Source organism: Xiphophorus hellerii, chromosome 10 (assembly GCF_003331165.1).
Source record: "Xiphophorus hellerii strain 12219 chromosome 10, Xiphophorus_hellerii-4.1, whole genome shotgun sequence".
In the NCBI taxonomy this organism is placed as follows: Eukaryota; Metazoa; Chordata; class Actinopteri; order Cyprinodontiformes; family Poeciliidae; genus Xiphophorus; species Xiphophorus hellerii.
In genome coordinates this window covers 15,410,973-15,437,914 of record NC_045681.1, presented here as the reverse complement: position 1 = coordinate 15,437,914, position 26,942 = coordinate 15,410,973, and the positions used below count along the sequence as shown (strand labels likewise).

At 41.2% G+C, this 26,942-nt stretch overlaps 2 protein-coding genes across 7 annotated transcripts; both read right to left on the bottom strand.

The window, feature by feature from the left end:
* Positions 1-659: 659 nt before the first annotated feature.
* Positions 660-21,780, bottom strand: fbrs (fibrosin). Of its 6 annotated transcripts, none has more exons than XM_032573343.1 (19): positions 20,073-21,780; positions 16,682-16,843; positions 16,337-16,363; positions 16,214-16,243; positions 15,983-16,031; positions 13,955-14,288; positions 13,636-13,868; positions 12,788-12,868; positions 11,996-12,231; positions 11,832-11,876; positions 11,581-11,679; positions 11,186-11,269; positions 10,973-11,011; positions 8,627-8,698; positions 8,370-8,505; positions 7,820-7,900; positions 7,653-7,736; positions 4,425-4,641; positions 660-3,649 (listed from the first exon to the last, which is right to left on the bottom strand). In XM_032573343.1, the coding sequence occupies exons 1-19, from the start codon at positions 20,376-20,378 to the stop codon at positions 2,077-2,079; spliced, it is 3,888 nt and encodes a 1,295-aa protein (XP_032429234.1). In that variant the 5' UTR covers positions 20,379-21,780; the 3' UTR covers positions 660-2,076. The 6 variants fall into 6 exon arrangements, with proteins under 6 accessions (XP_032429234.1, XP_032429236.1, XP_032429235.1 ...); XM_032573345.1 differs by having other exon boundaries at positions 11,186-11,254; XM_032573344.1 differs by having other exon boundaries at positions 13,636-13,865.
* Positions 21,781-24,889: 3,109 nt separating this feature from the next.
* mrm1 (mitochondrial rRNA methyltransferase 1 homolog (S. cerevisiae)) lies at positions 24,890-26,738 on the bottom strand. Its single transcript, XM_032573342.1, has one exon. It carries the CDS (start codon positions 26,521-26,523, stop codon positions 25,354-25,356), a length of 1,170 nt encoding a protein of 389 aa, XP_032429233.1. The 5' UTR covers positions 26,524-26,738; the 3' UTR covers positions 24,890-25,353.
* Positions 26,739-26,942: the final 204 nt, after the last annotated feature.

Below are 26,942 nucleotides of genomic sequence, written 5' to 3'. Positions count from 1 at the left end.
CTTTAAGGGCTATAGTTACACCTGGTCTTTCTACACTACAGAACTTTCTTTTATGCAGCATCTTATCTGGTAAGATGCTTTCACTCACTGCTGGACAGTTCTTCCTTTAATTGTGTGGGTGATAATGTTATACTTTCATACGTTACTTTTTTCACCTTATGCAAGTTATGGAATTGTCACTTGATGTAAGCCATACTAAATAAACGGTCAGTCTTAGAAATGAATGAATGACTTCCACTTCCTGAACTGCACAAGTAAAGTAAAAAGTGCTTTTAATACAGAAATGTTATCGTTTATACAATTCTAGAAATGACCGCTGACTTGACAGTGGTCCATTAGGAAAAAAAAGGTGATTGAATCTGTGAGCTATCATAAAGAGAAAGATGACACAAATGTAATCTTGGTCACCTCCATGCCATGCTGCATTGATGCAACAATTTATGTAAAAGGAGACCCACCCAACTGATAACTGAATAAACTGTTCAATATAGAGGCATGCGTTTAGGAAAATTTCTGTATCAAAAATACATTTTTCTTATGCAATATTCCCAATCTTCTGGCAAACTGAATTTTGATTTTTCATCGGCTGTAAGCCATAATCATTCAAATTAAAGTTTTATACATATTAAGCTTAAGAATAAAAGACTCGCACAACAAAGTAGACAACAATTCATTTAATAATTATTCTTTGTGGTCTCTAGGGGAGGGTTTGAAAGGTATAAAATGGTCATATTAAAATAATCGACCCAGTCTTTTCCCCTCTCAGGATATCAACCATCTCTAATTGCCTTTTGACACAAGTCCCTATTTTATTTTATTTTTTTTCAGTTTTTCAGCAGATGTCCCACTTATCCATGTATATAATTTACTTTTGTGGATGAACCAACTCGACAGTTTAATGTACAAGGCTCCCGCAGTCCCAACAGATAGCACAGAACCAGTGACTCGCAGGCAAACTTCGCTCTCAGTTTAATAGTCGCAGCTCAGTTCCTTGAAGAGGCCAGAGGTTGCAATGGATAAGGCTTAATGTTCACAAGCATTTAAAAAGCGTTCCACGAAGCAAGCCTTTTTCCTGCCTGGGGTGGAGGGAAAGAGTGCTGGATGGTAACCAAACAAAGACAAATAACATAACAATGAATATATTTATTATTATAGAAGATAATTAATGTTAAGTATAATAATTACAAAGGCAATTTCTCTAGACTACTATAATCTGGACCTGCTCTTACAGATGAGAGGAAACTGGGAGAACAGTTACAGGAAGCTCTAAAGTGCTGCGTTTACTCACACAGCGCAGCACAGTTCATTTTGACAAGAAAAACCCGCCGAACAGGGATGAATCTCATTATGAGCAGAGATGAGGGTTAGGGTAAAGCAGAAAACTGAGGTAAGATGTTTAATGATCAGAATTAGACGGTCTCACCAGGAATCTGACTTTTCACCACGATGGATCCAGAAGGAAGGAAAAAGCACCACTTTACCTCTTAATTTTTTTATTCTCTCTCTCTTTTTTTTTTTTTTTTAAAGCCCCATCTAAAATACCTGGTTTATGTTGAAGAGAGCATGAAAACATTTTATAAGTTAACCAAGTTAAGGATGAATGTCTTTAAGGTGTGCAACCCTCTGGAAATCATTCCCAATCCACCTTGTGAAGGCTTGCCTAAGAGCATGAATTATAATTCACCTGATAAATGGGGGGGGGGGGAGCTGTCCTCTGCCTCTTCTTACAGCTTTCAAAATCTGAGCACTGTAATAACCAACAGTCCATATAAAAAAAAAAATACATCAAGGATGCACAGAAACCATGTACCTTTAAATTGCACTGATAAAGCCACTGAGCATATTCCAAGTCTTTCGTATTCATCCAGACCATCAGCTCCAGCCAGATAAGTTTACACTTTTTTTTTTTTTCCTTTGTTGTCTTTTCTTTAAATTTGTGTGACGACTGGAGCTGGTCTGGTTGTGTAACTAGGAAGGCAGGGCTTTAGTAGTCTGCAAGAGGAAAAAGGGGGGCAGTTTGAGAGCAGCACAGTGATTCTGACATTTCCCTTCACCTCCTCCAGTGTTGTCCCAGTACTATCTGGACTCTCCATCTTTGTGGGTGCTGTACAGCGCCAGCTCACTCGGCCCTCTGAGTCTCGAAGTACGCGGCGGCGTGGCCGACCGGCTGGCGATGGACGGAATGAGCGGCGGCGGCGCCCCCACCGACAGAGCACCCACCAAGTCCTTCGCCAGGATGCCGTTGGACATGTGGTGTGGGTTGATGGGACCGAGACGGGAGTAGAGGCTCGGGTGGTGCTGGGAAGCGCTGGCTCCTGAAGGGAGCGAGTGAGGCAGAAGGCCGGGATGGAGCTGCTCTAGATGAGCGGCGGCGGCTGCAGCAGCAGCAGCGTGCGACGGGCTCGAGAGATGGGAGCCGTGAGGGAGGTGTGGGTGCATTGCAAAGTAGCGAGCGCGCTCAAAGTCTTCCCTCAGGATCTGGGCTCTTTGCTCCTCGTCTAGAAGCCCGCCGCCTGGGGGTCCCAGCTGAGGCGGGCGATCGAAGGGTATCAGGCCGAACTCCGGGCGAACGCCGGAGGAGGCAGCCGCGGAGGTAGATGTGGGAGGGTGTGGAGGTCCGGCTGCGGCCGCGGCAGCTACAACCGCAGCCCTCTCCGCCTCCACCATGTGCCTTTGATGTTGGAGAAGCCGAACCAGGTGTGGATCGTGTCGTAGGGCCAGGTGTGGATCTGACCGAAGTGCCAAAGCCTCCCTCCGATGCGGATGCTGCTGATGAGCCATGATTTCCCTCCAGGGGTCCCAGGTGAAGCTATGCGGACCCTGCGGTTGTCCCGGAGGCGGTCCGTGGGGAAACCGCTCCCCTGCCGAACCGACTAGGAGTCCTGCTGTGCTTCCCAGGATTGCTTCAAACGGCCGTGAGCGTTCCATCACTGGTTGGTGAGGAGGGGGATTATGAGTGGGTGGTGGGAGTGGAACCCCGGGAGTAGGAGTCAGCGACAAAGAGCAGGACGAAGGGGTGCCAGAACTGGGGTGGTGTGGGTGGCTGTTGGGGCGGTCAAAGGTGTGACTGGGTGCTGGAGGTGGATGGGTGATGGGGATGTGCTCTGGCTCCTCCTTCCTCTCCTCTTTGACTTTAACCGTAGGCAGAGAGAGGGAAGGTTTGGAAACGGGCGTCGTGGTGCGGTCGGACTTCTTGACGTGAGACAAAGACGAAATGGATGAAGAAGCTGCGGAAGAAGCAGGGAGGCTACCGTCTCTTTGGGAATGATCGTTGTGGAGGTTATGTGCCGCTTGGGCTTGGGAGCGGGGATAAAGGTCCAAGGGGGATGGGATCGAGCGGTGGGAGGGAGGTGGCGTGGTGAGCACAGAGGATGAGGAAGACCGTGGCCTATCTCTGTCTGCTACTAAAGATGAAGAGCCAAGTGGAGGAGCCCTCGAGGACATTGTTGGCAACGGCCTCTTGTCTCCATCTCTGTCTCGCTCGCGGTCTCTGTTTAAGCTCCGCGTCAGGTCCTCAATGGGTCCACCGCTCCCTCCCAGGGCGCTGCTGTGGCCGTTGATGTGGTTGACCGGGGTGCTACTGCGGGGCCTGAAAAGCGGACCAACTGGAGACATTCTCACAGGTTGTCGGCCATATAGCATACTGTCCCTGCAACACAAAGGAGGTCATAGTTCAAACTGTGGAAACCTAATAGGAAACCTGCGCATAAAACACATTCCTTATTACTGTGTATTCGATCTCTGAAATTACATGAATCAGAGGCTTGCAGGAGTATTTAGCAGCCCCCCATCTCTTTTATCACTTTAAGACTTCAATGTGTTTTGACACACACTGCAAAAAACAACTTAGCATTTTTGGTCTACTTTCTATTGCAAGTATCTTAACACACTTGAAATAATACAAAACTAACTTACATGTAACTTTTCAGCACAATATAGGAATCAACAATTCCTTATTATTGATAAGAAAGTACTAGTTCTAAGTGAAATAGTCTGCCAGTAGAACAGGATATTTTAACTTAAAATATATGAAAAATGTCTTGCTCCACTGTCAGATTATTTCACTTAAAAGTAGTACTTTTTCATCAATACTAAATTATTGACTTGAAACAAGCTCCTAATTATTGCTGAAAACCTGTAAGTTTAGTTTTGTCTTATATCAAGTGTAGTTGAATATTTGCACTACAAACTAAACCTACTTTGTAAGATTTTGTGTTTTTGCAGTGCAGTTTTGTTTTATATTTGCACCTATTACTAAAATCCACAGGATACAATCATCTTCAAGTCTATTTCTAGGTATTTTCACTATAATTTTACGGGGATGTAACATACATCCTAAGACAACAAATTGAAATTTGTAGTTGGAACTTGTAAAATGTGCACATTTATGAATCTACTGCTTTAAACATAAAAGTCGGTAATACCTGTCCTTCTCATCCTTAATGTGTGGGATGTCTCTCCTCTCCATATCCTTCCCTCGATCTCTCTCATCCCTTCTGTCCATTTCTTTAATCCAGGGACCTCCAGAGAACATCGACGGACCACCATGTAGACGGTTCCATGTCTCAATGTGATGGTTGGAGGTGGGCAAGCCCCCAACCGCGCTCGGTGGGGGTTCTTTAGGGCTAAACACAGAGCCGGCTACAGGTGGCAAAGATATTTTATAGTTAGAAAACAGGCCGCTGAACCAGTTAAATCATTAAACATTGCCGAAAATTTGCTGACACAAAGGAAAAAATAAACACACTCATTTACTGGTGCCATCGTGTGTAACCAAAAATACAATTCCCATCAATTTATTGTTAGCATCTAATATGATACAGATAAAATAATTAGTAACAGGGGGAAATCACACAAAGATCACAATGTTACCTCTGACCTTGTGTGCAATGATTTAGCAAAATTTGCCCAAAAAAAAAAAAAAAAACTTCTGCTGCAAGAAAACAAAATCTTGCATATGAAAATAAGTTTGTCCTTGCTAAATAATCACATTTTTTCCAACTGTGCAATGTTGCAGTTTAGTACTGGGTACTTCTATTACCTCACCCAGTTCAGTCTAGTTGATTAAACACAACTAAACGTTGGGAACGCTTCCCAACACACCACATTTGTCTTCCCATTTTGCCCTAAAACGTGTATATCCATGTCGGTGCACTGGCGTTTGGACTGCACCCAGAACTGGCAGCTACTGAAATTAATGCATACAACCTTTTGCTTGTCTATCAATGACAAACCCCAGCACAGCCATTCACAGCATGTCGCTGTGACAGCTGAGCTGTAGCTGTGCTATGAGACAGGAGAGAAGAACATTAAGAGGGGAGAGAAGCACGGATCACAAACTTCAGGCAGAGTTAAGACAAGGAGTGGGAGTACGCAAAAAGCAAAACACAACATGCGCCGCATATTAGCCACAATTTTACTGAAAGGGATCAAATTTTTCGTGATGCGATAATGTGATTTTAAACAATGGCAGCCAGGAGTCAACCGATATTTCAAACTGTTGACATTTCTCTACAGAAAGAGGAACATTTTTTTTATTCTGCCTCCACGGACGGTTAAATGAGGGTTTTGTAGACTTTAGTTACCTCAGATGACTAAACTCAAGGGATCAAATTAGTCTGATTTCCATCAAATATCTCTTAATTAAGTAATTTCTATTGCTCACTGAAGCAGAACGTACGCTGCATGTTCACACATATTTAAATATTTAAGATTTTTATGAACACTAGTAACATTCTGTTAACTCCAGCAATAACACAATCCCATAAAAAAAAAAAACCTTCAACAGTAGAAGTCAAATAAAGTGACTTCTACTTATATTTTATATTGTTCTTCATTGTGAATAGATTGTGAGCTCAAACTATTAATCTTTGAAACTGCACTTAAAACTTATTAACACCCCCTCAACCAATAGATTTTCTTCTATTAATGCACAACATTGTTGAAGAGAACATTTTGGGTGACATTTGGTATCAAGTCCCAGGCATTCACACTTTTTGAACCAGCAAACAGACTCAGCTCCACCCACCCATGCTGATATATTGTCCCCATCACTGAACCTAAGCACCATCAAATCATATCGCCAACAATCTTAGGTGTGGATGCGGTTACTTGGGGAAGAAGGTGCCATCTTCAATATCTCCGAGGTATTTCATATAAAGAGGAAGCACAAAACGCCTCCGCTGACATGGTTACCGTCAGCAGCGGCATGTTGAAGTCCTTATAGGCTGCTTCTTTTCAACTGGCACGGATACATCGTTTTATCCTTTTTAGGCAGAGTTCAAATACCTCAATCTCTTAACTTTTATCTTACTACAAACATTTGTAGCAAGATATTTAGTAGCAAAATAATTTGCAGATCATTTGTAATTTATCCAGGATGTGTAAAATGTCTCATCTACAACTCTTGAAGTAGACGCGAACTGCACTGAAGGTCAGAGCTTCACAAAAAAGCAGAGATCTGAAAATCCGCATCAACATCTCTGATCGTTACAAAATAAATTTATCGGAGTGTTGAGATGACAGCGGGGAAACAGAGGAGGGAAAGAAATGTTTGTTGTTTGCAACAGATATCTTCACTTCTATGATCACAAAGTTTCCCAACAAAGTTGCACAGTTTTGTATCGTCACTAATTATAAATGGTCTGTCTTTTAATGCTGAAAGAGATATGAACATTTTGTACTTTGTTTTTTTTAAATTAACCAACTCAGTTGCACATTCCTCTAGACTGGAGTATTTTTTATAACTGCATGGTATTTATGCTAAAATTTTGTAGATTAGATCATGCTGGACTACTTTCAGTTGAATTTTAGTTGCGAATTTGTGCGCTCCTGTTTGTGCATGTGAGAGGAAAGGATTATTTCTAAGCAACACACAGCCTCAAAGTGGATGGTGAAGCTGGGCGGTCCAACGTTATTGACATCTACAGGTAAAGAGTTACACTGTTTAGACAAATTTGCTCAGGTCCGTTGTTGTTGTGCTTGATTCTTGCTTAAAGGGATAGTTTGGGATTTCTGAAGTGAGGATCAAATGCTCACAAACAGTTTATGTTCTACATTCAATAAATATCTCTTTCCTCCCCCCCATCTTCAGTCAGTAAAAATCTAGAGAATAAGAGTGACTACTTTGAAGCATTTGAAAGAGTCTCGATTCAGAAATCCTGACATTTCAAACGCCTGGTCAGCTCATCATCATGTCACAGTACATTCTAAATGTACCTACCTTCAACATTGTTTATTATTAACATCCACAATAGACAAGTCATAAAACTGAAAGGACTTCTATGAATTCCTAAGTGCATCCAATTCACTTTGGATGGTTAAATAAACAAATTAAGGTAGAAACTTGAAGATTGTTCAGACATGAAATCGAAACATTTTCAAGTTTCAGATAAACACCAATGAGTAAATGTCTACATGATTTTTTATTATTATGAAAAGCCTTGGTTTACTCAAACAGTGCCTTCTCACTATCATCCTGGTTAAAAAACTCCTTCCTGGGCAACTACTGTGTGTAGTTCCCACAGAACGTTGTTAGTTTTGATCGCCCACTTTTGACATGTAGATTGTTAAAAAAAAAAGCGAGATTTAGAAAATCTTAACCCATCCTTTCAGGTTCGTGTTTAAAAGTGTGCTGAAACTGCAAAACTGACCCAGTGCTGGGCTGCCAAGTCCTCCAAAGGCACCAGAACCAAGGGCTCCCAGTGGAGCAAACGGAGGGGATCGACCATAAGGATCTAAAGCACAGGACAACCCTCAGAACGGGTGGGCACAAACTTTCTACTAGTCAATGTTAGTATTTCAAGTTGAATTAAAATACCCAAGTGTGCAGCCGGTGGAAGGAAAGAGGAAGGCGGCGCTGATGGGGAAATGAAAGGTGCCGACGAGGGATTGACTGCGCCTGAGGGAAAGAAGAAAGAAAACAAAATCTGTCAGAGAATGAATCGAACCGCATCAAATGACTTCACAAAAAGTGCATTTACAAGAGGTGTAAAGGTGAAACATGTACGCAGAAATTAGACACTATACAGTCAAAGTAAGGAAATAATGTTGTAATGTTAAGAATACAAAGTCAAAAATGGCCTTGTAGTTATAGAGCTATAAGGAAGGATTTGCCCCTTTAAATTTTTTTGATATTTTGTCAAATCATCAAATAAGTTCTAGTTTCAGCCAAAAATGATCACATTAAATACAGCATGAAGATAATTATTTAGCTTGTTGTTATTAAAACTCCATTACTAGGTCAACATTTATTCCTGCGTAACTACTCTATATTTTTATCGGATGCCAAAATTTGTTTAATATTCAGCAAAAACACGTAGGGAGAGGGTTGCAATCGTCCCTTTTAGGATTACTTCGGCCTGCAGTACCTGCAGCTGGGAAGAGACTCGGAGGTCTAGTCAAATCATGAGTCGGAGGCAAGGCTCCTCCCAGGCCCACAGCTCCAGAAAACCGGGACAGCAGGTCACTTCGGAAGTCCAACTTGTGAGGATCGGCCTGCATCAGCTTTAAAAGAAAGGAACAAGATCAGATTTGAACAGTTCATTTGTCACAAGCCCACAGAAGAACATTTTACCATCTCAGTGCGTAATCAAAATATGTTAATATCGTTCATAGACTTTTTTACCTTCACTTTTCTCTGATGGCTTAGAATCATCCAGGCCACATGAACATGCATAGCGCACCATTTTCCTGGTTTCTACAAAGCACAAAAATCAAACGGCTTTGCTCCGTTATCCCATGAATATTGCATGCACAGTTGTAGAGCTTTTACACCAAGTCAGGCTTTCTTCATGCAGTTCAGAAATAACTTGCCGAACCTCAACACAACGCCTGACTTTACAGCTGGAGATAAGGTTACTCACTGCGGACCAGTTTAGGTTTTGGTATATTCACACACACAAATAAAACTACACACAAACACAGCAGAATGGAAAAAAACACACAGTTGGAATGAAAGAAAAAGTTACATATAGTTCACAATTTCTGGGTCTGAAATACTTGGAGTTGGTGCACAAGGACAGAAAAGACCCACAGAAGTCAATAGTGGATGTGACAGTAGTGTAAAGTGAAAGAAGTATCAAGACTTAAAGGGACAGTCCATGATTTTTAGAACTGGGATTCTGTTTAAAGATCACAGGAAATCGATATCTTCCATGCAGCAGACACTTCCTGGCATTTCCATTTAGGAGAAATCCGGATAAGTTGGTCCCAGACTTCTACAGTCTCTAATCTCAAAAAAAATTATGCAAACACCATTTTATGAACCTCTAAATCACTACCACGTTCACTTAGGGCAATAATTATTTAAAAAAGGGAGCTTGGGGTAGGAGGCGGAGCATCACTAATGTCCTTTTCATCTGATGTTACAGAAACATCTGGAGTGACCCGAGTTCTCTCCAGATGTTTGGAACAGATTCGCTTCACGCTACTTGTTTCGTAAAACAGCTGAGTGATTTCTAACAAAGAGACTAAACACCTTCACCTTTGTTTTCTCAGTTTGTGTATCATAATGCATTCAAATGTTATACATACATTTTAAAATAAATTGTGGTAATGGATATATACTGCAGTAATTTTACTCAAGGTTATCATAACATAATATTACGCTCTCTGAACAAATATAAAGCAGTGGTTAACATTAATTTATTGATTTTTACACGACTTATTATTCAAATTCGGTAGCCTGTCTGACCAAAACGCTTCACATGATCAACTCGCTCACACAGGAACATTATTTGTGGTGCACCACCTCCTACCTCAATTTCCTGCGTAAATAATCATCATCTTTGTAGATACCAGCCCAGTGCAAACAAAGCAACGGTGTGAAGCAGACCTGTGCATTTTCTGCACCACAGGCCGAAAATGCACATCCTGAGCATCCTGAGCACGTCAACAGAAAAGCCAAAGCTCAACATGATTTTACATTGAAATATACTGCTTTTATTTTTGGATGACATGGCATTTCTCTGCATAGCTACATTAAAAATGTGGGCTCATGCTAAAAACTAACGTGAACTGTAGAGTTCTTAATAATAAATTAACTTCATGGACAATATATCCTCATCATAAATCCAATCTGTGTACATTAATAACGCTACAAAGGACTTCCTTATTATGTATTATTTAAAGCCGTTATGCGTGCGAGCTTACACAGATGATAGATCAAAAAATGCTTCAGGTCAGAAAGTGTTTGAGGCAATAACCTCCCAAAGCAAAGTCCTAATATAGTTTAGCCCTAATGACTCATTTACTGAGGTCAAAGGTTAAGTAGCTCTGGTCGTCCGGAACAGGCTGCTTGAATCAGCAATATCGAACTAAATTTTTTTAGATTTGGCAGATTACTTGAAGTTTAAATGTGGGCAGACGTACGCAGACAGGAGGAAAACTAATTGCAATTCAAAATACCGCTTTATTTTAAATTCATTTACTTCGGTTTAAACCTTACTCCTCTGTGGAGCTTAATGGGTTTGGCTATTGCTGAAGAATGACACAATATAGGAATATTAATCCAGAAATATTACACAGATGCTGCTGTTATTAATAAAACTTGTTAAAAAAATAGTTGTACAAAATGTAAAAATCAAACAATCTTTTTAGCTCGACAAAAATAGGAAAGTACGAATTGATTGAGCTTGAGGAAAATCCTTAATCGTGCAAATATAAAACAGCAAAATATATAAATCCAAAATTACAGCAGTATAGTGGGCTGATGACTGGCACTAAATGTCAAAGTAAAAGTATTCGGGATTAAAAAAACAGCTGTCATTATAGATATTTAAATTAAGGTAAAGAAAAAAGTTCATAAAACAGTGTTTGCATAAACTACCATTTCTTACCAGACTTGCTTTAGGATGATAAAAATCCGCTTATAGTTCAACTCCTTGCACCTTTTAACAGAACCTCACTTTAAAAAATCTCGACTGCACCTTCAAAGGAACCAATAGATTCAAAAACTTTTTGTTTTGCTTACATTACTGATTTTCAGTGACGTCCCAAATGGATCAGTTAGCTACGAGAGAACAGAAGACCAAAATCACCTTTAATCAACTAACGTCACTTAGAAAATAACATTTTGCACCATTTACTGCTCTGACTCACATTACGGCACATCCTAGTCCAATTAGCTATGCATTTCAGTATTTTACATTTCAGTCATGAGGTGCTGTTGGCTCTTTGTCCTTACCCTGTGATCTTTGGTCTGCAGGTGGTGAGACACAACCCCGAGTCGTGCTGTTAAATCAGGAGCCGTTCCCTGAGGGACAAGAGGCTGTCAAACACAGCACAACACATGAGCCACACCCTAATGGTCCACCAGCCCTGCTAAATAAATGCAAATCTAGCAATTATGATGCATTTGACCAGCAGAACTTAAGCCGCATAATCAGAACTCTCCAAATTACCTTTTTTTCTTTTTTTTTAACTCTAAAATTTTATCAAACAGGCTTCCACATGTCATTATCAGCCCCCTTGGTGTGGGAGATCAAATAAACAAGACACTCCAGGAAACCCTCATTAAAGCAGAGTAATATAAGATATATGAGACAGACCGGCGGAGACACAGGCAGCGTTCTGCCTTACCTTTGGCTGAAATGCTCCCTGCAAAGAGCCGAAGGGCCCGGCAGGAGGAATAACAGGCGGAATACTCGAAACCGAGGGTGGAGGGTACTGTGGGAAGAACTGACACACAAAGATATCCAAGTAAGCGATCAAGAAAAGCCTGAAGAAACCGACCAAAACACTACGCAGTTTATAAACCTAGAACAACTCGTTCCAAAACATTGAAGTCATCACTAGTGTAACAATCAGCAGGATTGTTAAAAGACACTTACGGGGTGTCGGTACAGTCCGTCCATTTTGCTTGGAAACTTCTCAAACTAAAAAACAGAAAACAATCGCGTGGCTTAAAAACCTCTCAAACTGAGAACAGTCAACATTCCAGGCGTGTTGGAAATCACAACACAGATGTTCGGAGGAGCAGCAGAGGCCGGCTCACCAGCGGCGGCGCCGTGGCCGAGGGGTGCAGGAAGGGCGTGAAGTGTTGGTGGGTGTGCGTGTGTTGATGCTGGTGGTTGTGCTGATGGAACTGGAAAGCCAACGGCGGCACGTTCTGGGACGTCCTGCCCGACGAGCTCGACGATGAATTCGGCGCCGACGGACCGCCGGGGGTGTTGCGGCCCGCCGCCGCGGAGTTGTTCTCAGCCCCGGGAACGCTGCGTCTGCCCTCGCGCTCTGGTGGGAATCAAGATTTATGTCTTGAGTCGATACGTGGAAATAAAACCTTGAACAATTTGGCTATGTAATAAATAATATGATGGAAACAGAAACAAAAAAACACCAGGAATTTCTTTTTTTTTTTTGAGGTGTTACCAGGGTTGGAAATGTGCATCCGCCACTGGCCTAAGACACGTAAATTTAAAAAGTAGTGGAAAATGTTAATAAAACAGAATGGCAAATTTTAATTTAAAGGAAGAGTGTTCAGTTTCTACAACTGACCTCTTGGGGGCAGTAATGCCAACGAGCTGCTGCTACAGACCCCGTTAGGAGCTGAAGGGGAACTGAACAGTAGTGTGGCGTTACTTTGCTGGAGAAAAGCAGCTGACAGAAACCAACATTTCTTAAGAGCATCCACGATTTAAATTAAAGTGCACATTTTTAAATATTTTTTTGTTAAATAAGAAGTAGACAGGAAGTGAAAATGGGAAGTTGCATTACTGGTGACAAGGCATGAGCTAAGTTGGATTAACGTATACCACAGTTTTAAAGAGATAAAGCCACAAAGATTTACCACTATACTGTTTCTGCTGTTTACAGTTGTCTGATGTGAGACGACAGCAGAGTTTCTGGGGTTTTCTCCAACTGGATGAAGCTGGAGAAAAAAAGCCAGAGCTAAATCGGCCCCGCTTGCTGCAGAATGACTGAAAGGCGACTACTTAAGACTTTTACATGACTTACAAAAAATGAATTTCTTCTAAACACAAAAAAATTATTTTGATTCTAATAGGGTTATGCCACATTACACTAACAACAGTGACAATTATTGATGCTTTTCAGACTGATATCAAATCTCGGACTTAAAAGTTTTGAAAAATAGTTTTTCCTATACTAGGCAATGTTTTATTAACAACATCAGCTTCTGGGTGCTAGTCTTGATGTCCCCTTTCAAAATATGAATACAAAGGCTGAGAAACAATCATTTTTACTGATTTTCTTTAAAAACAAATTTTTTATTAGCTCAAACCTGCACCTGCAGAACGAAGCTTCACAAACGGTTTAGATGAAGGAAATTGACCAAATCTGACTGAATCTGATCTGAGCATCTATTTTTGTTTTAAAATCTTGGATTAGTTTCTGTTTAAAGAATTTTTTTATTTGTGCAGACAACAGAAAGACTTATGTTTTGCAAAATGCAATACAAAATGCAATACTTTCTGCGCTTATATGATCAGTTCTCACTTCATAAATGTGCTACTTCCCCAACACCGTGGACGAACCCAGAAAACACTCAGGGGAAGTCTACATTTTGGTTTATTTTCGTAACATCGCAGTCATTTTGTTACCTTGAAAAAAAAAAAAAAAAAAATAGAAACTAAGCTAACCACCCAGCCGCCACTGTGGCAGATCGGTTGAGTTTACCTGAAGCCGCTGAGTGAGCGGGAGGAAGCAAAGGCGGCGGTGGAGGCAGGCCGGGCGAAGACGTGAACAAGGCCCCGGAGCTGGCTCGGGACGGGGGTCGGAGAGGCCCTGAAGAGCCCGAGCCCCGACTGTAGGGCAGAGACACGCTAGTGGAAGGAGTCGGAGGGCGCATGGAGGCTGAGGAAGTGGCGACAGACGACGCAGACGATGGAGTTTTGACTGGAGCGCCGCTGCTAAGAGAAACAAGAAAATCAGGCACTGAAGAGAACCAGGCAACAGCAACGACGTTCAACTACGATGGCGCCTGCGAGAAGCCGACCTGCTGTAGATGGACTGAGACCGAGGAGGCAAACCGTACGGTTTGGGCTTGGAAAGGGGCGGGCTCCCGTTGTGGCGAGTGCCGTTCCCGTTGACCGGGCTGGGCCGAGGGACGGCGACCGAGGCGGTGACGGGGGAAGACATGCAAATGAGACCAGGAGAGGTAGAAGAAGAAAACGGCTCCGGGAAGTGCGGCTCCAGGCTTGTCTCCTGACTTCGCTCCAGGCCAGACACTCGTGGGGTCACCATGAGCCGCGAGATGCCACCGCAACGTGCCGACAGAGGCGGGCAGCTTTTGCCCGCCGTGGCCAAGTTTGAAGGGGATGGATCCACGGCTGAGAGACACAGACGATGAACAGTCATGAATGCAAGCGGACGTTTTTCAGATCTACAAGAAATGTCGCGATGAATTTCTACTTGTTCAAAAATATTCCTGAAATATGAGACTTGACATTTCCTCCTCTGCTGTACTACCTGCCAACAAGGAAATAATTAAAAGTTTCACACAACTAACTTGTTATACATCATTCTGGTTCTCTGAAACATCTAATGATAACAAGTATGAGGAACTATCCAAGACTGCATAAGCCTACAAAGGCCATCCTTAAGACTAGAAGGTGAGCTCTCACCAAAGAACTGCAACAAAGTTTCCATACATTTTCATGTCCGAAATCCATTAATGTTCCAAACTCAGATTCAACAGACTTCTCAGCCCATGTCTGGACCATTTTTAAAGAAAAAGGCAACAATTCAATGTAAATTCATAGAGAAAGAGAGAAAGGTATAGAAAGCAACATAAGTACAGAAGGGAAGACAAAAAAGGAAAGAAGACAGAAAGAAAAAAATAAAAATAGGGTGGGGTGATTGAATAAGAAATTGCAAAAGAGGGCAAAACCAAATGACAGAAAAAAAGAAAGAAATACTGATGAAAGAAAAGTGCTAGCTGGTGGGCTAGTAAAAGAATGGAAGAAATAGGGAACAAGGATGGAACAGAAAAGCATGGGTGATGGGGAGAAAAAAGTAAAAAGGTGAGAAAAGGAAAAAGTAAGAAGCGGGGGAAAAGGAATGAGTTATAAATACATAATTAAGGAAAGGAAGTAGAACAGAAAAAAGAAACTAGGAGAAGGAAAGAATGAAGGAAACGAGGCAAAAGTTGAAATTTGAATAAAGTCAAAAATAAAAAAGGCAGAAGGAATGGAAAATAAGGAGGAAAGAAGAAAGGAAAGAAAATGAGAAAGACAAGGGGAGGATAAAAACTAGAGAAGGGAAGGTCAGGAGGGAAGGATTGAAAAAAGGGGAACAAGGATGGGAGAAAAGAAAGAAAGAAAGGAAGAATAGAAGGAAAGATACATGGGTGGATCGTTAAAAAGTCTGAAAATACAACTGCTTTTTCCACAAACGCTTCCAGCCTGGAGAATATTTAAATTCTAGACCTTTCCAGACCCTGAGGAACTCCGCTACATGCTGTTAAATCCTGCGTTCACACCCAGAGCGCCACGATGATACAGAGAGGAAAAGATCCAGGACAGCAGAACACACTCTGCTCCATCTGGAAAATCTGAAGCAAGCTTTGTTTTCTGCCTGTCAGAAAACAGACAGAACGGCACGTTTTTCATAGACAAGTGAGCAGAAAGCAAAGCGGACTTCACCTTTATCATAAAGAGGAAGCTGTATCTGACAAACTCATGGTGAATAAAAATAAAAATTAAAAAAAAACTTCAAGGAAGACACCACAGCAACTTTTCTCAGTTCAACGCTATTTATATTTACCAGTTATTCTGGTGTAAGACAAAGCTGCACAATGATTCTTCTGAGATGCTACCATGAAAATGAAGGAACTGTTTCAGCGTTTACATAACTGTAGCTAAAATGAAGCATGTGCTGAGCTGGGCACATGCCGACGAAGTCCAATTCAGAAAACTAACGCAAAGTTGCCTCTATTCAAAGACTAAAACTAGTTGAGATGCAACAAACTTCTGATCTTCCCCTGTGCTCTCTTCATTAAAGTGAAATTGAACAGTTTTCAAACCTTTTCTGGTGCTGACTGTGAACACTGGATCCATTTCATTGTCGGAGGCCTGCACAAGCAAAAAGTAAGAGAGATAAATAAATAAGGAAGGGACACAATCACCACTCTATTTTCAGGCAAATTATTCCACCAATCAGAAAAAAACAGCAATAACCTCCTATGACTAACATTACTAATCACCTAATCTGAAGAAAAACAAAGATATTTCATCAGACATTAGGTCACACACACCTTATCTCCAGTGTCACTCTCTGTGTCGCACTGAAAGGGTGAGGGGGAAAAAAAAGCACGTATGTCAACATTTATGTGAAAAAGATATTAATAACTGTGACTGCAATATCAGGAAACACTTACAATGTAGCCCGTCTCCAAATGAGAACCCTAAAAACAAACAATAAGAGGGGTTGTGGCAAATGACAATTTAATTTAGAAAATTTCACAGTGGATTTTACTTTGACAACACGCTGAATAGTTTTAGGGAATCCATGAAACACAAGTATCAAAAGGTGTTGCTCAACAGCGTGACAGTGAACCAGTTTTACTGGCTCACTTTGAATAGCAGGATGTACAGCTCATTAGCACTGCAAAACTATAAACACGGTTGTTTGATTAGGAATTATCTGCACATCGAGCAGACTGAGTGTCTGTGCAGCCAACTGGAGCATTAAAGTCCCCCAGCGCCATGAGCTATTGCTTTACCTCCATCTTTCGTCTCTTGCTTCTCCTCTTCAAGTAGCTGCTGGAGTAGCTGTGCGGGGCCCCATCCTCAGGCTCTGAGAGCGGGCTCCTTGGGCCCCTCTTCCTCTTGTTCTGCCTTCCCAGCATATCAGTGCGCTGATTGGGCTTCAAGGAACAGTCCATCTGATAAGGGAGAAGAACCAAGAGTCTTAATGTCTACAAACAACAAAGATAACAGGAGCTGCAGAATACATTGAACTGCAGTGTTTTAATAGCAGATGACTGCTTGGATGCAATATCTGATTGGCCAATCATTTTCCGAGACTCAAAGTCTTCTTATTTGGCCACTTGTTTGGGTGCTACGTTTACTGACCACACCTGATAAAGAGCTTGGTGAGTGATGCTGCAGCTCGGGGGGACTAGTGGACACATTGTGGTAATGTGCAAGAAAAAGTGGAGAGAAGAAGTTATGGTTTATTTCCAATAACACAATCACTGCAATCTCATATTTTCCCCAAGATTGTGTAGACTCAGAAATAACCAATAATATATAGCAATGTTTTTAAACAAGCAACGGTTTCAAAAACCCGCAAAATTTGATGTTGCATTGTAGGGCTGAAACAATAAATTGGATTAATCTTGACGAATCCATTATTGAAATCATCATCAATTAATTTAATCGATTAATTGTCAAGTGGAGCGTACAGATTCAAAAAAAAAAAAAAAAGTTCCTGAAAGAACATACTCAGAGCAGATACTAAGCCAAAACATAATATATAAATATTTAAGATAACACCTTTGTCTGTGAATATCTTTAACTCAAAGCTTCTCAAATGGAGTAGTGTTAGACAAATTCACCAAAGAAATGCTATGTTATTGCATTTTAGGCAATGAAACGTTTATTTTCTTATTTAAAAAATGGAATTTCATTTGTTTTATATGCATCTTATAACGCATTTATAATAAGGCCTAAGCGGTTAATTAAATAATTCGCTGAATGTGGCGATTTTTTATCTGATCAATCGATTAATCGTCAGAATAATCAATTACTAAAATAACTGTTAACTGCAGCCCTACTATACTGCTCAAAGTCCTATTAATGAGATGCCAGAATGGCTCCAGTTTTCTGACTATATCAAGCTCTGAGCACTGCAGCTATTGAGCTGCGTCTTTGTTAAGCTGCCAACTTGAAAAGGTGAAATGATTTAATTAACAAAAAAAATAAAAAATCAGCCTGTTATCATCCCAAGTATTGGGCCAGCGTCTCCATCACAGGATTTTCTTTAAAATAATCATTATCAGGAGTTATATTTCAACAGGAACTCAATGCCAGACGCAGGTACATTGCTTGTGGTTTATCAGCCACACCCCGATGACAGGTGTAGCTGTCATGCAAACAAAATTACTTCCGCTTCTTAAACTACACCAGAGAGGTATCCAAGAGTCTGACTTCCTGCTGAAGTATTAAGAGGTTAGTATACAAGACCGAAAAATTATTTTTTGTTAAGCAAAACCCTCTTTTTTACTCCTCTCTTAAACAACACTGGAAATGAAGGGCTGATTACTCAGAACTTCAACCATTCTAAGAAAATGTAAGCCGCTACTGAAGAATGGGTACGAGTAAGGTGTTTTATTTTAGTGTCAGAAGCTTAAAATATTAAAAACAAGTGAGTTACACAAGGCAGTTTCCCAAACTACAAGGGGAACTTAATCTGTGGCATCTGTTTCTTTTCAGTGAGATGTGTAAGCGCCCTACATGCTAATCAAGAGTAAAATAATTTAAATAGATTGTGTCTAAAATTTGGACATAACTGGACTAAATTTCAGTAATTGGATCATATCGTTTCAAGGCAGATTTTAACAAATCCTGCGGAGACAGGTAAGCCTCAGAGTGCATCAGACTGGAAAGGCAACCAATCAGTAGTCGTGAAATTTGCTGGTTGATTTGACTGGAAAATAAAGCTGTCCAGGAGAACACAGAGTCACTTTGACTGCGTGTCTCTACATCAGGACTTGTACATCATTTGCCTTTTTGTGTGTGTGTGTGTGGGGGTGTGTGTGTGCGCGTGTCTGTCCTTCTAAGTACAACTGACCTAAATTATTAACCAAAAATGTTGGTTCAAGAAACCTAATTCAGCTATTTGGACAATAAAAAGCAAACTAAGAGGAAGCACACATTTTAACTCCACTTCTTCCTTCTTAACAAATGAGTCATTAGACAACTCATCAATGCCTGCAGGAATTAGGCCATAAATAAATGAGGAATCTCCAAATCCCGTCAGAGGGGTGGGGTACCAAGGTCTCTTGGGATACGTTTGGTTACTCTGAGGAATGGATTGTCTAAAAAATAATCAATTTAATCTGACGTCTTTCACGGGCTACGTTAGTATCAGTGAATTATCGGCTGCAACTCGTACGCCAATCTACTGATTTATCGATTCTTTCAAGTAGAAGTAATAGTTTAGGTTTAACACCGTGTCAGAAACAATGGCTTTCTCTCAGCAACGAGGAGTAATAACCAATAAATTCAAAACAGACTACAATTTTTAAGTAACATCAGGTGTTAAAAAAACTAAACTTTGTCACTTTATCGTTCTCTCAATGCTATTAATATTGCCCTTTTTAAATGCCAGACTCCATCAAACATGGTTAATGCCAGATTCATTTCAGACAATATTTCACTGAAAAATGTAGGAACTGAATTTATTTTTGTTTCAACAGGATGAAAACAAACACTGAAATAATTAGTGTTAAATATTGCTATGGCAATACGAATTTTAATTAACCCATATTCTCTTCACTACTTTCTTGCTATTCCATCGTTGCAAGGTTCCAACTGCTTTCCCAAAGCTGTCCAAGTTTGGTCACCAAGATCTATGTCAGCTGTGGGCATAAATAATAGTAAAAGTGCCTCTAGTTTCAATTAATTTATTATTGATATGTAGTTTCAATGCAGGTGCTGCATCCAAGCAGTTCTTTGCTATTTCAGTTTTGCAGAAAGATACTGCAATAGCAATTGCGATTCAGTATATTGTGGAGTTCTAGGGGAATATACTACAGAGTAATCAATATGAGCTTTTGGCTAATTTAAATAACAACAAAAATGAATAATAATACATTATCATACAAACTAAACATTTTTGTGACCTTGGGTCACAATGTTTTAAAGGGGTTTATGTAAACTCGGGGCATAAATTAGCCCAGATTTCAGCTTCACGTGAATTTGTTGTCCCTTAAATGTCGTGCTTACTATTCTTTCGGGTGACGTGTGTCTTTTTTTTTGACAGATAACCGCTCTAAAGAAAAGTGAATCAAAAGATAACAATAAAAGAAAGAGTTGGCCACACGAATTCACCGATGAGGTTCGCTCCTGATTGATGAGTGACAGCTGATGTCAAATTAAGATATTTACCTCCAGTGCCTCCAAGCTGATGAAGCTCGCAATAGCGAAGCCGTCAATGATGTCTTCCTCGCAGGACACAGACTCCCTCTTCCTCCGACGCGGAGGCCTGTGTCGCCCAAATACAGGCCGACATTCTCTCCCACCGGGACCCAGGACATTATTCGTCCCGCGTCCCTCTCGGTCGGAGCCCGAGGACAGGGATGTGGCCCGCTCCTCGGCCAGGTTCACTCTCCTCCGCCGCCTCAGCTCCCTGTCGCGCTGCGAACGGGACCGTCGGCTCTTTCTCATTCCAGCGCTTCGGCTCGGACCCTCCATAGTCGGAGGCCGCCTTCCTTTGTAGCTCCAATGGGACCAAAGGCACTTTATTTCAGTCCCGGTCCGGCAGAAGGCACCGAACCGTAAATTTAAAAGAAGGAAAAGGGAAAAACAACCACACCACACACAGGCCCTAAGAGGGAGCCCCTGTTAAAATGGCGTTAATGGAACCAGTGGCTATTATTTACCGTCCCCTGACAGCAGTCTGCTGGCATCAGCGCCTTTCTTTTTGCGAAATTTTAGTGTCATTTCACTAAATATGAACACAAACTTAAATCCACATAGGAATATCAAACATCCAGAACGTCACGCAGATGTCAGGACATAGCTGACAGTGTCTCCTCTGAGGCTAATATGAGCTAACAAGACGCATGTAAACAAAAAAAGACAAGTCTAGATAAGGGGCAGACAGGCCAAAGCAGATTGCTTATATATTACAAATTTAAAAGTGCAACATCATCAGAAATCCTTTTCGCAACCAATCCGAATTTCTCTGGATTTTTTTTTTCTGTACACGCTGACAAATTTATTAGCAATAATGACATACGATTAGCTGGCTAGCAAGGCCAATAACCTACTATTCCCAATAATATTTAACATTAATGTCAAAGTTTAACATTGACAGACAAAGTTAATGAATACGAATGTAACTAATTAAACAAGCTAACTAACTATAAATAGCAAAGCCTAATAGAACTCGTTAATCGGTTTTTAGCTGTTTCGGATAGCATAGCTAAGGCGATACAATATTATATATACTCGGAACCTAATAATATGCCTATATTATTATAATGTCTCCAAAGACTGACAGGTCGAGCTGTAGAGCTGGACTTAGATCCATCCGCCAAAAAGAGCAAATATTCCTCCTGTTGAAGATTTAATGGCCGATGGTGATGGTTGAATTCATCAAAAGAAAGACGTAACGTCGCTACCACAGCAGCTAGCTGTTAGCCTTCCGCAAGAACCTCCCAGATTTTAAGGAAGGCTAGTATTACATATGTACATTTTAAACTGCGAAACAAGCGTAGAGCTTTAATCTTTCGCCTTATCAAACACAACTCCCCCGTCGTTCTCCGTTCGCAACAACAAAAACCTCTGAGGCCCAAATTTTAAAGCCTCGATTTCGATTTACAGGGTGTCGGAACTTGAGCCCCCGTCGGGCTGGTCTTCTTCTGCATGAAGCCCTCCTTATAATCCAATGTTTTGGAAGAAGTTGAACCGCCGCTTCCGCTCAGCGATCTCTCAATCGCGCTGAGCTCGGACTCCACACATATTGCGAGAGGAATACAGAATGGCTCCGCTGCTCTTTCGCAAGTTTCCACGGAACTGGGAATTAATGGTGAAAATGAGGCAGACACAACCCTTGTCAGCCGTGCTGTGCATTGTGTGCGCAGCTCTTCTTCCTCAGTCATCTGGCTGGTTGATTAGAGCTGAACTGAGCTATGTCGCCCCCAAGCGGACACTGTGCTTAAATTCAGGACATTCAGGAGGTTTTCCAGTAAAAACAGTAATTTCACCAAAGTTTTTTTTTTCTCTGTATTTTATGATTCAGATTTTGTTACATCTAATGAAAACATAAAATTAATTTGCACAGAGAATAAAATGGGACCAATGAAAGAGATTGTAATACAGGAACCCGAGCCAGCTGAAAATTATGTTCATGTATTCTACAAAATAAGATCTCAATGCTTGTTGGGCTCTTTTGTATGAACTATTGCATAAAAGTGCATGTTACCGAGTACATTAGGCTGTGGCTCTGCTGAGGTGTTAAGAAAGCCCAAGTTGCTGTAATACCAGCAATCTTTGTTTGCCTTGTTAGTTTTGGCGTTTCCCATCGCCATCGTAGCAACGTGCTTGATATCATAGATGAACAGTTTAATTATTAATGTCTGAACATTTTCAAGGTTTTGCTGGCTTCTGCTCTTCCTTTTTGAGAACTGGACACAGGTGTTCAATGTAATCTGGGAAATTATGTTCTGATGTCTCATGGAAGCTTTCATCTTTTCTTCCAAAGACAAATACTTCTTCTGATGTCTCAAATAATCAGAAGGCTTCACCTGACAAAATAACTTTACACCAGTCTTCTGGAGTCTGTCCTTGCATTTACTGCAACTGTCAGTCCATGCTTTATTTTCTTTTTCTTAAGCAGACATTGTTTTTTCTGCCCTTTGTCACTGCCCTATTATTTAACTTACCGTACTTGGAGATGCATTCATACTCATCGCTGTTCAGCCAGCTCTGCATTGGCAGCAACTTGTTTTCATAGCTCACTCTTCAGCAGGTGAAGGGCCTGAAATTTGCTGAATCCAATTTAAATTATGAAAGTCATATTGAGCTCTCTACAATTCTTGTCATTATGGAAAAGTGGCCAGAAGAAAACTATTGTTGAAGAAAGCGACATAAGAAGTTACATTTTCTGTTCACCACAGAAAATTGGTGAATTTTCTGAGGACACTCTTGTCAGATCAGGCCAAAGCTGAACATAACCACAGTGTTTGGAGGACAACTAACACTGTGCATCACCCTGAACACAACATACACTACAAAGAAGGAAGCTGGCTGAAGTTGAAAGTGGATCTACCTAAATGGAGAGCAATCCTAGAAGAAAATCAATAAAAGGATACTGGGTCAGAGGTTCAGCTTCCACGAGAACAACGACCCTGAACATACAGCCAGAGTTACCTTGGAATAGCTTAGATAAAAATATATTTATGTGTTGGGAATGGCCCAGTCAATGTCCAGACCTAAATTCAGCTGACAATCTGTGTTCAAGATTTGAAAAAGGATGGAGACTCTCCATGGACCAGATGATGATTGTTTGCAGGCTGCTTCTAGCCCTTGTTCTACATTTTGTTTGTGCTTTATCTAAAAATCCAATCAGCAAAGTAAAGATATTAAGTGCTAATAAAAGCAGTGTAAATGCAGGCCAATGAAGATAAAAAAAACTGAAAACACTTTGGGTTACATAAAAAGGAAGATGTCATTTAAATATAAATATAAATGTGTAAAGATAAGTGCAGCCTGTAAAGTTAAACTTTTCCTTATTTATTCATAAATAAGCTCATATCTCAGCCCTTCACGTGGTCCCATCAGTTTTAAATTAAATTCAACTGAAGGGGTGTTATGTTGCTGAGCTTGCAGCTACATCATCGTAGCTTTCTGACGTACTGGATGAATCAGTGATGTGACTCATGTTTTTCCTGCAATAAAAACATCCAATCGCTCCAGTGAAGTTCTCTAAGAACGATAATCATCCACTGGAACAAAGACGTCACTGATTTAATCAGTTACCAAATTGCTGCAGGAAAACTATTGATTTGGATGTCAAGGTTTTAAGCACCATTTAAAAGAACGTTTCGGTAAGTAATTTTTTTAAACTCACTATATGTAATAGGTAACATGCTGAGACACTAGCAAATCACATAGGTTTTCACCGAATAAGAAGCTTGGCATGGGCCTTAGAGAGAAGTAAAACAAAAACCAACCTTCTAAAGTCACAAAATTAGTAATTAGTTAATAGAGTTCATCTGTGTGTAATCTAACTTCAGTTTAAGTCCAGCTGTTCTGTGAAGGCCTCAGAGGGTTGTTATCGAGAGCCTCAGGGAAGAGACAGCATGGAGAAGGAACACAGCAGACAGGCTCTGAACGTCATACAGAACGCTGTTCAAACATCGGCTGAAAACGGAAAGAGCACGGCACAACTGCATACCTACTGAGGTGTGAACGTTCCCCTGAACCGACATACTGGACCGTAAGAGTGATAATTAGAGGAGCAAAGAGTTCCACGGTCATTCTGGATGAGCTGCAGAGGTCTACAGAAGACCTGCAGTTTCTACAGTTTAGGTGGGAGAATCTAAACTGTAAATTGTGGAGTCATATTCTCCACAATTTTCACTGTTGTACCATCGTTGAACGGAAACAGTGAAAAGAAAATCCCACTTATCTCAGGGGATCTGTAATTTCATGCATGTACCCTGCAATAAAATGAATCCAGGTGGTGGACGCTGCAAATATGGAGAAAAATATTACTATTTCAAAACAAAGAATTCATTTTTTATTAGACATAAAATGCCATGTGTGGTGAAAAACTAAAACTGCATATTATCCCGAAAACAAAAAAAAAGTCCCACTGAAAAATGCTGGTGTCAGTATTAAGCTGTGGGAATAGGGAGTCTCCGACAAGCTGATGGAAAGATGGATGGAGCTAAATACAGTCAAACTCTTAAAGAAAGCCTGCTAAAAGCAGAAAAAGACTATGACAGAGGTTGGACTTAAAGCATAATAACGACCCTAAAGATAGAGTGAGGGCTGCAATGGAATAATTCACATCATGAATGTTAGAAAGGTCCAAAATCCATAACTAAATCCAAAACTTAATAATGAATGTTCATAGAGACTCTCCATCTAATCTGACTGAGCTTCAGTTGTTTTACAAAATTTATTTTGTACATGTGCAGAGCTGGTACAGACTAGCAGCTGGATTAACAATGAAATGAAAGTACAAATGAATGTAACATTTTAGATTTTTATTTGTAAAAAGGTTTGCAAACCATGTGTAATTTAACTTCCATGTTATGTATGGTCTCTGTGTGAAACTGTCGAAAAAGGTTGTGAATCCTTTTGCTAAGTCCTCCCCACATTTATTCTTGATAAATATTAATACAAATCATTCAAATGTAAGAAGAGAATTATGATGGAACTAATTAAGCTGCCAGTTTTGCAGATTCAATTTGAGTAGGTGAGAAAGGATCATCAATGGTATACAGCTGGCAGTAATAAACTGATTTGCCTTTGAATCTTTTTTCATTTCTATGTACAGTATGTGTCACTGGATACAGTTTATTAGTGTGTTTGCATGAATTATATTAAGATATACTGATGCTTTTAGTTTTTGGAAAAGGTTTATTGATAATAATACCAGTAAATCACCAGCTTTATAATTTCAGGTTTCACCCAGACATTGTTTAGCAGCGCATTAAGGTCTACTTTCCTTCTGCGACAAACATCTGGACTTTGTGAGCAGAGAGTGCAGCATGATGCCTGCGGCCACAGAGACGTTCAGAGACTCAATTCCGGGTGCCAAGTCTCTACCAGCTGGGATCGTGAGCAGGGTTTGGCACACGGAGAGGAGCTTCCCGGAGAGCCCTTCCCCCTCGCTTCCCATCAGCAGCATCGTCGGCCTCGTCACCTGAAAGTCCGAACAAGAGGCAACAGGAATCCGGGACTCCTCCGGATCTGCTCCCACTGTCCCAACCACCTGCCAACCCTGTTTCACCTTCGTCCTCAACATGTCTTCCAGGTTGTCACACCCATACACCCTCATGGCCTCCATGACGCCCGAGCTGGCCTTGCTGACCACGGGAGACAGCGGGCAGCTATAGCGAAGACTGCTGATCACCCTGTCCACGCCGAGGAAATAAGCAGAGCGCAGGATGGCGCCCAGGTTCATCGGGTCCTGGATTCTTTCCAGGACCAGCCACAGAGGGATGCCATGCCCACTTGTGTTGGATTCAGAGTCAAAGGTGAGAAAGTTCAGGGGACTGGCTCGCAGACATACTCCCTGATGTACTCCTCCAGAGGACATCTTGTCCAGATCCTTCTTGCTGACCCGACTGACTTGTACCCCTCGCCGATGTGCTTCCTCACATACCGATATGACAGAGGCCCTCAGAGAGGTCTCACCATCTTTAACCAACAGTTGGTAGACCTTCCTTCTCCCCTGAGTGAGAGCCAGGAGACAGGGAGCAATGCCAAAGACAACATCAGCTGTATCTTCTTGCTTTGGTCTCAGCTGCCTCTCTTTGTCTGCAGGGAAGTCTTCCAGACTCAGTTTCCTAAGCTCAGACGATACCTTGAAGACTCCCCCCCTCCCATGATTCTGTGGTGGTGGGATATCATTCTTTGAGGATTTATCCTTGAATGACCTCTTACGATCTGCTATCCTTTCAGCTACAGCAGGGTGATGTGGAGCAGTGGAGGGATTTGACCCTCTGTGGCGCCTTTTGACCGCAGGGTCCCGGTTTCTGTCCTCTGGGCTCAGGTGGGAAGTCTCTGCTGGAGGCCCCAAAGAGGACACTGGTCTGGACAGTTTTCGGCACCAGTCAAGAACAAACTTGTGCTGGTGGGTAGAGCTCCTGAGCCACATGTTAAAATAGCTGCAAAAAAGGTCGAGATGCAATTAAAGTCCGTCCAAATGAAACTTGCCGAAAACGTCTGTAATCCTCAGGTCACTCCATGTGGTCATACATTTTACAAAGCGTTGTTGAGTCTCAGATGGGAGTATTTTCACCTACTGAAGAAATATCTGCAGCTTGTACGTGAACTACGCACATGTGCGGATCACGCTATGTCAAGTAAACAATTTTAACACCGGATATCAAAACATTTTACCTAATAAAATAAAAGCGCGATGAACAGCGTTCTTGGCATAATATTTAAAAAGACAAAACAAATCATTTCTTCACATCTGAAATCATTAGAAGTTCTTCATTCGAACAAAATCCCATAAAATAAATGAAATGTAATAAATAATAACATAGAACGAGGACTATATAGCCTACTCTT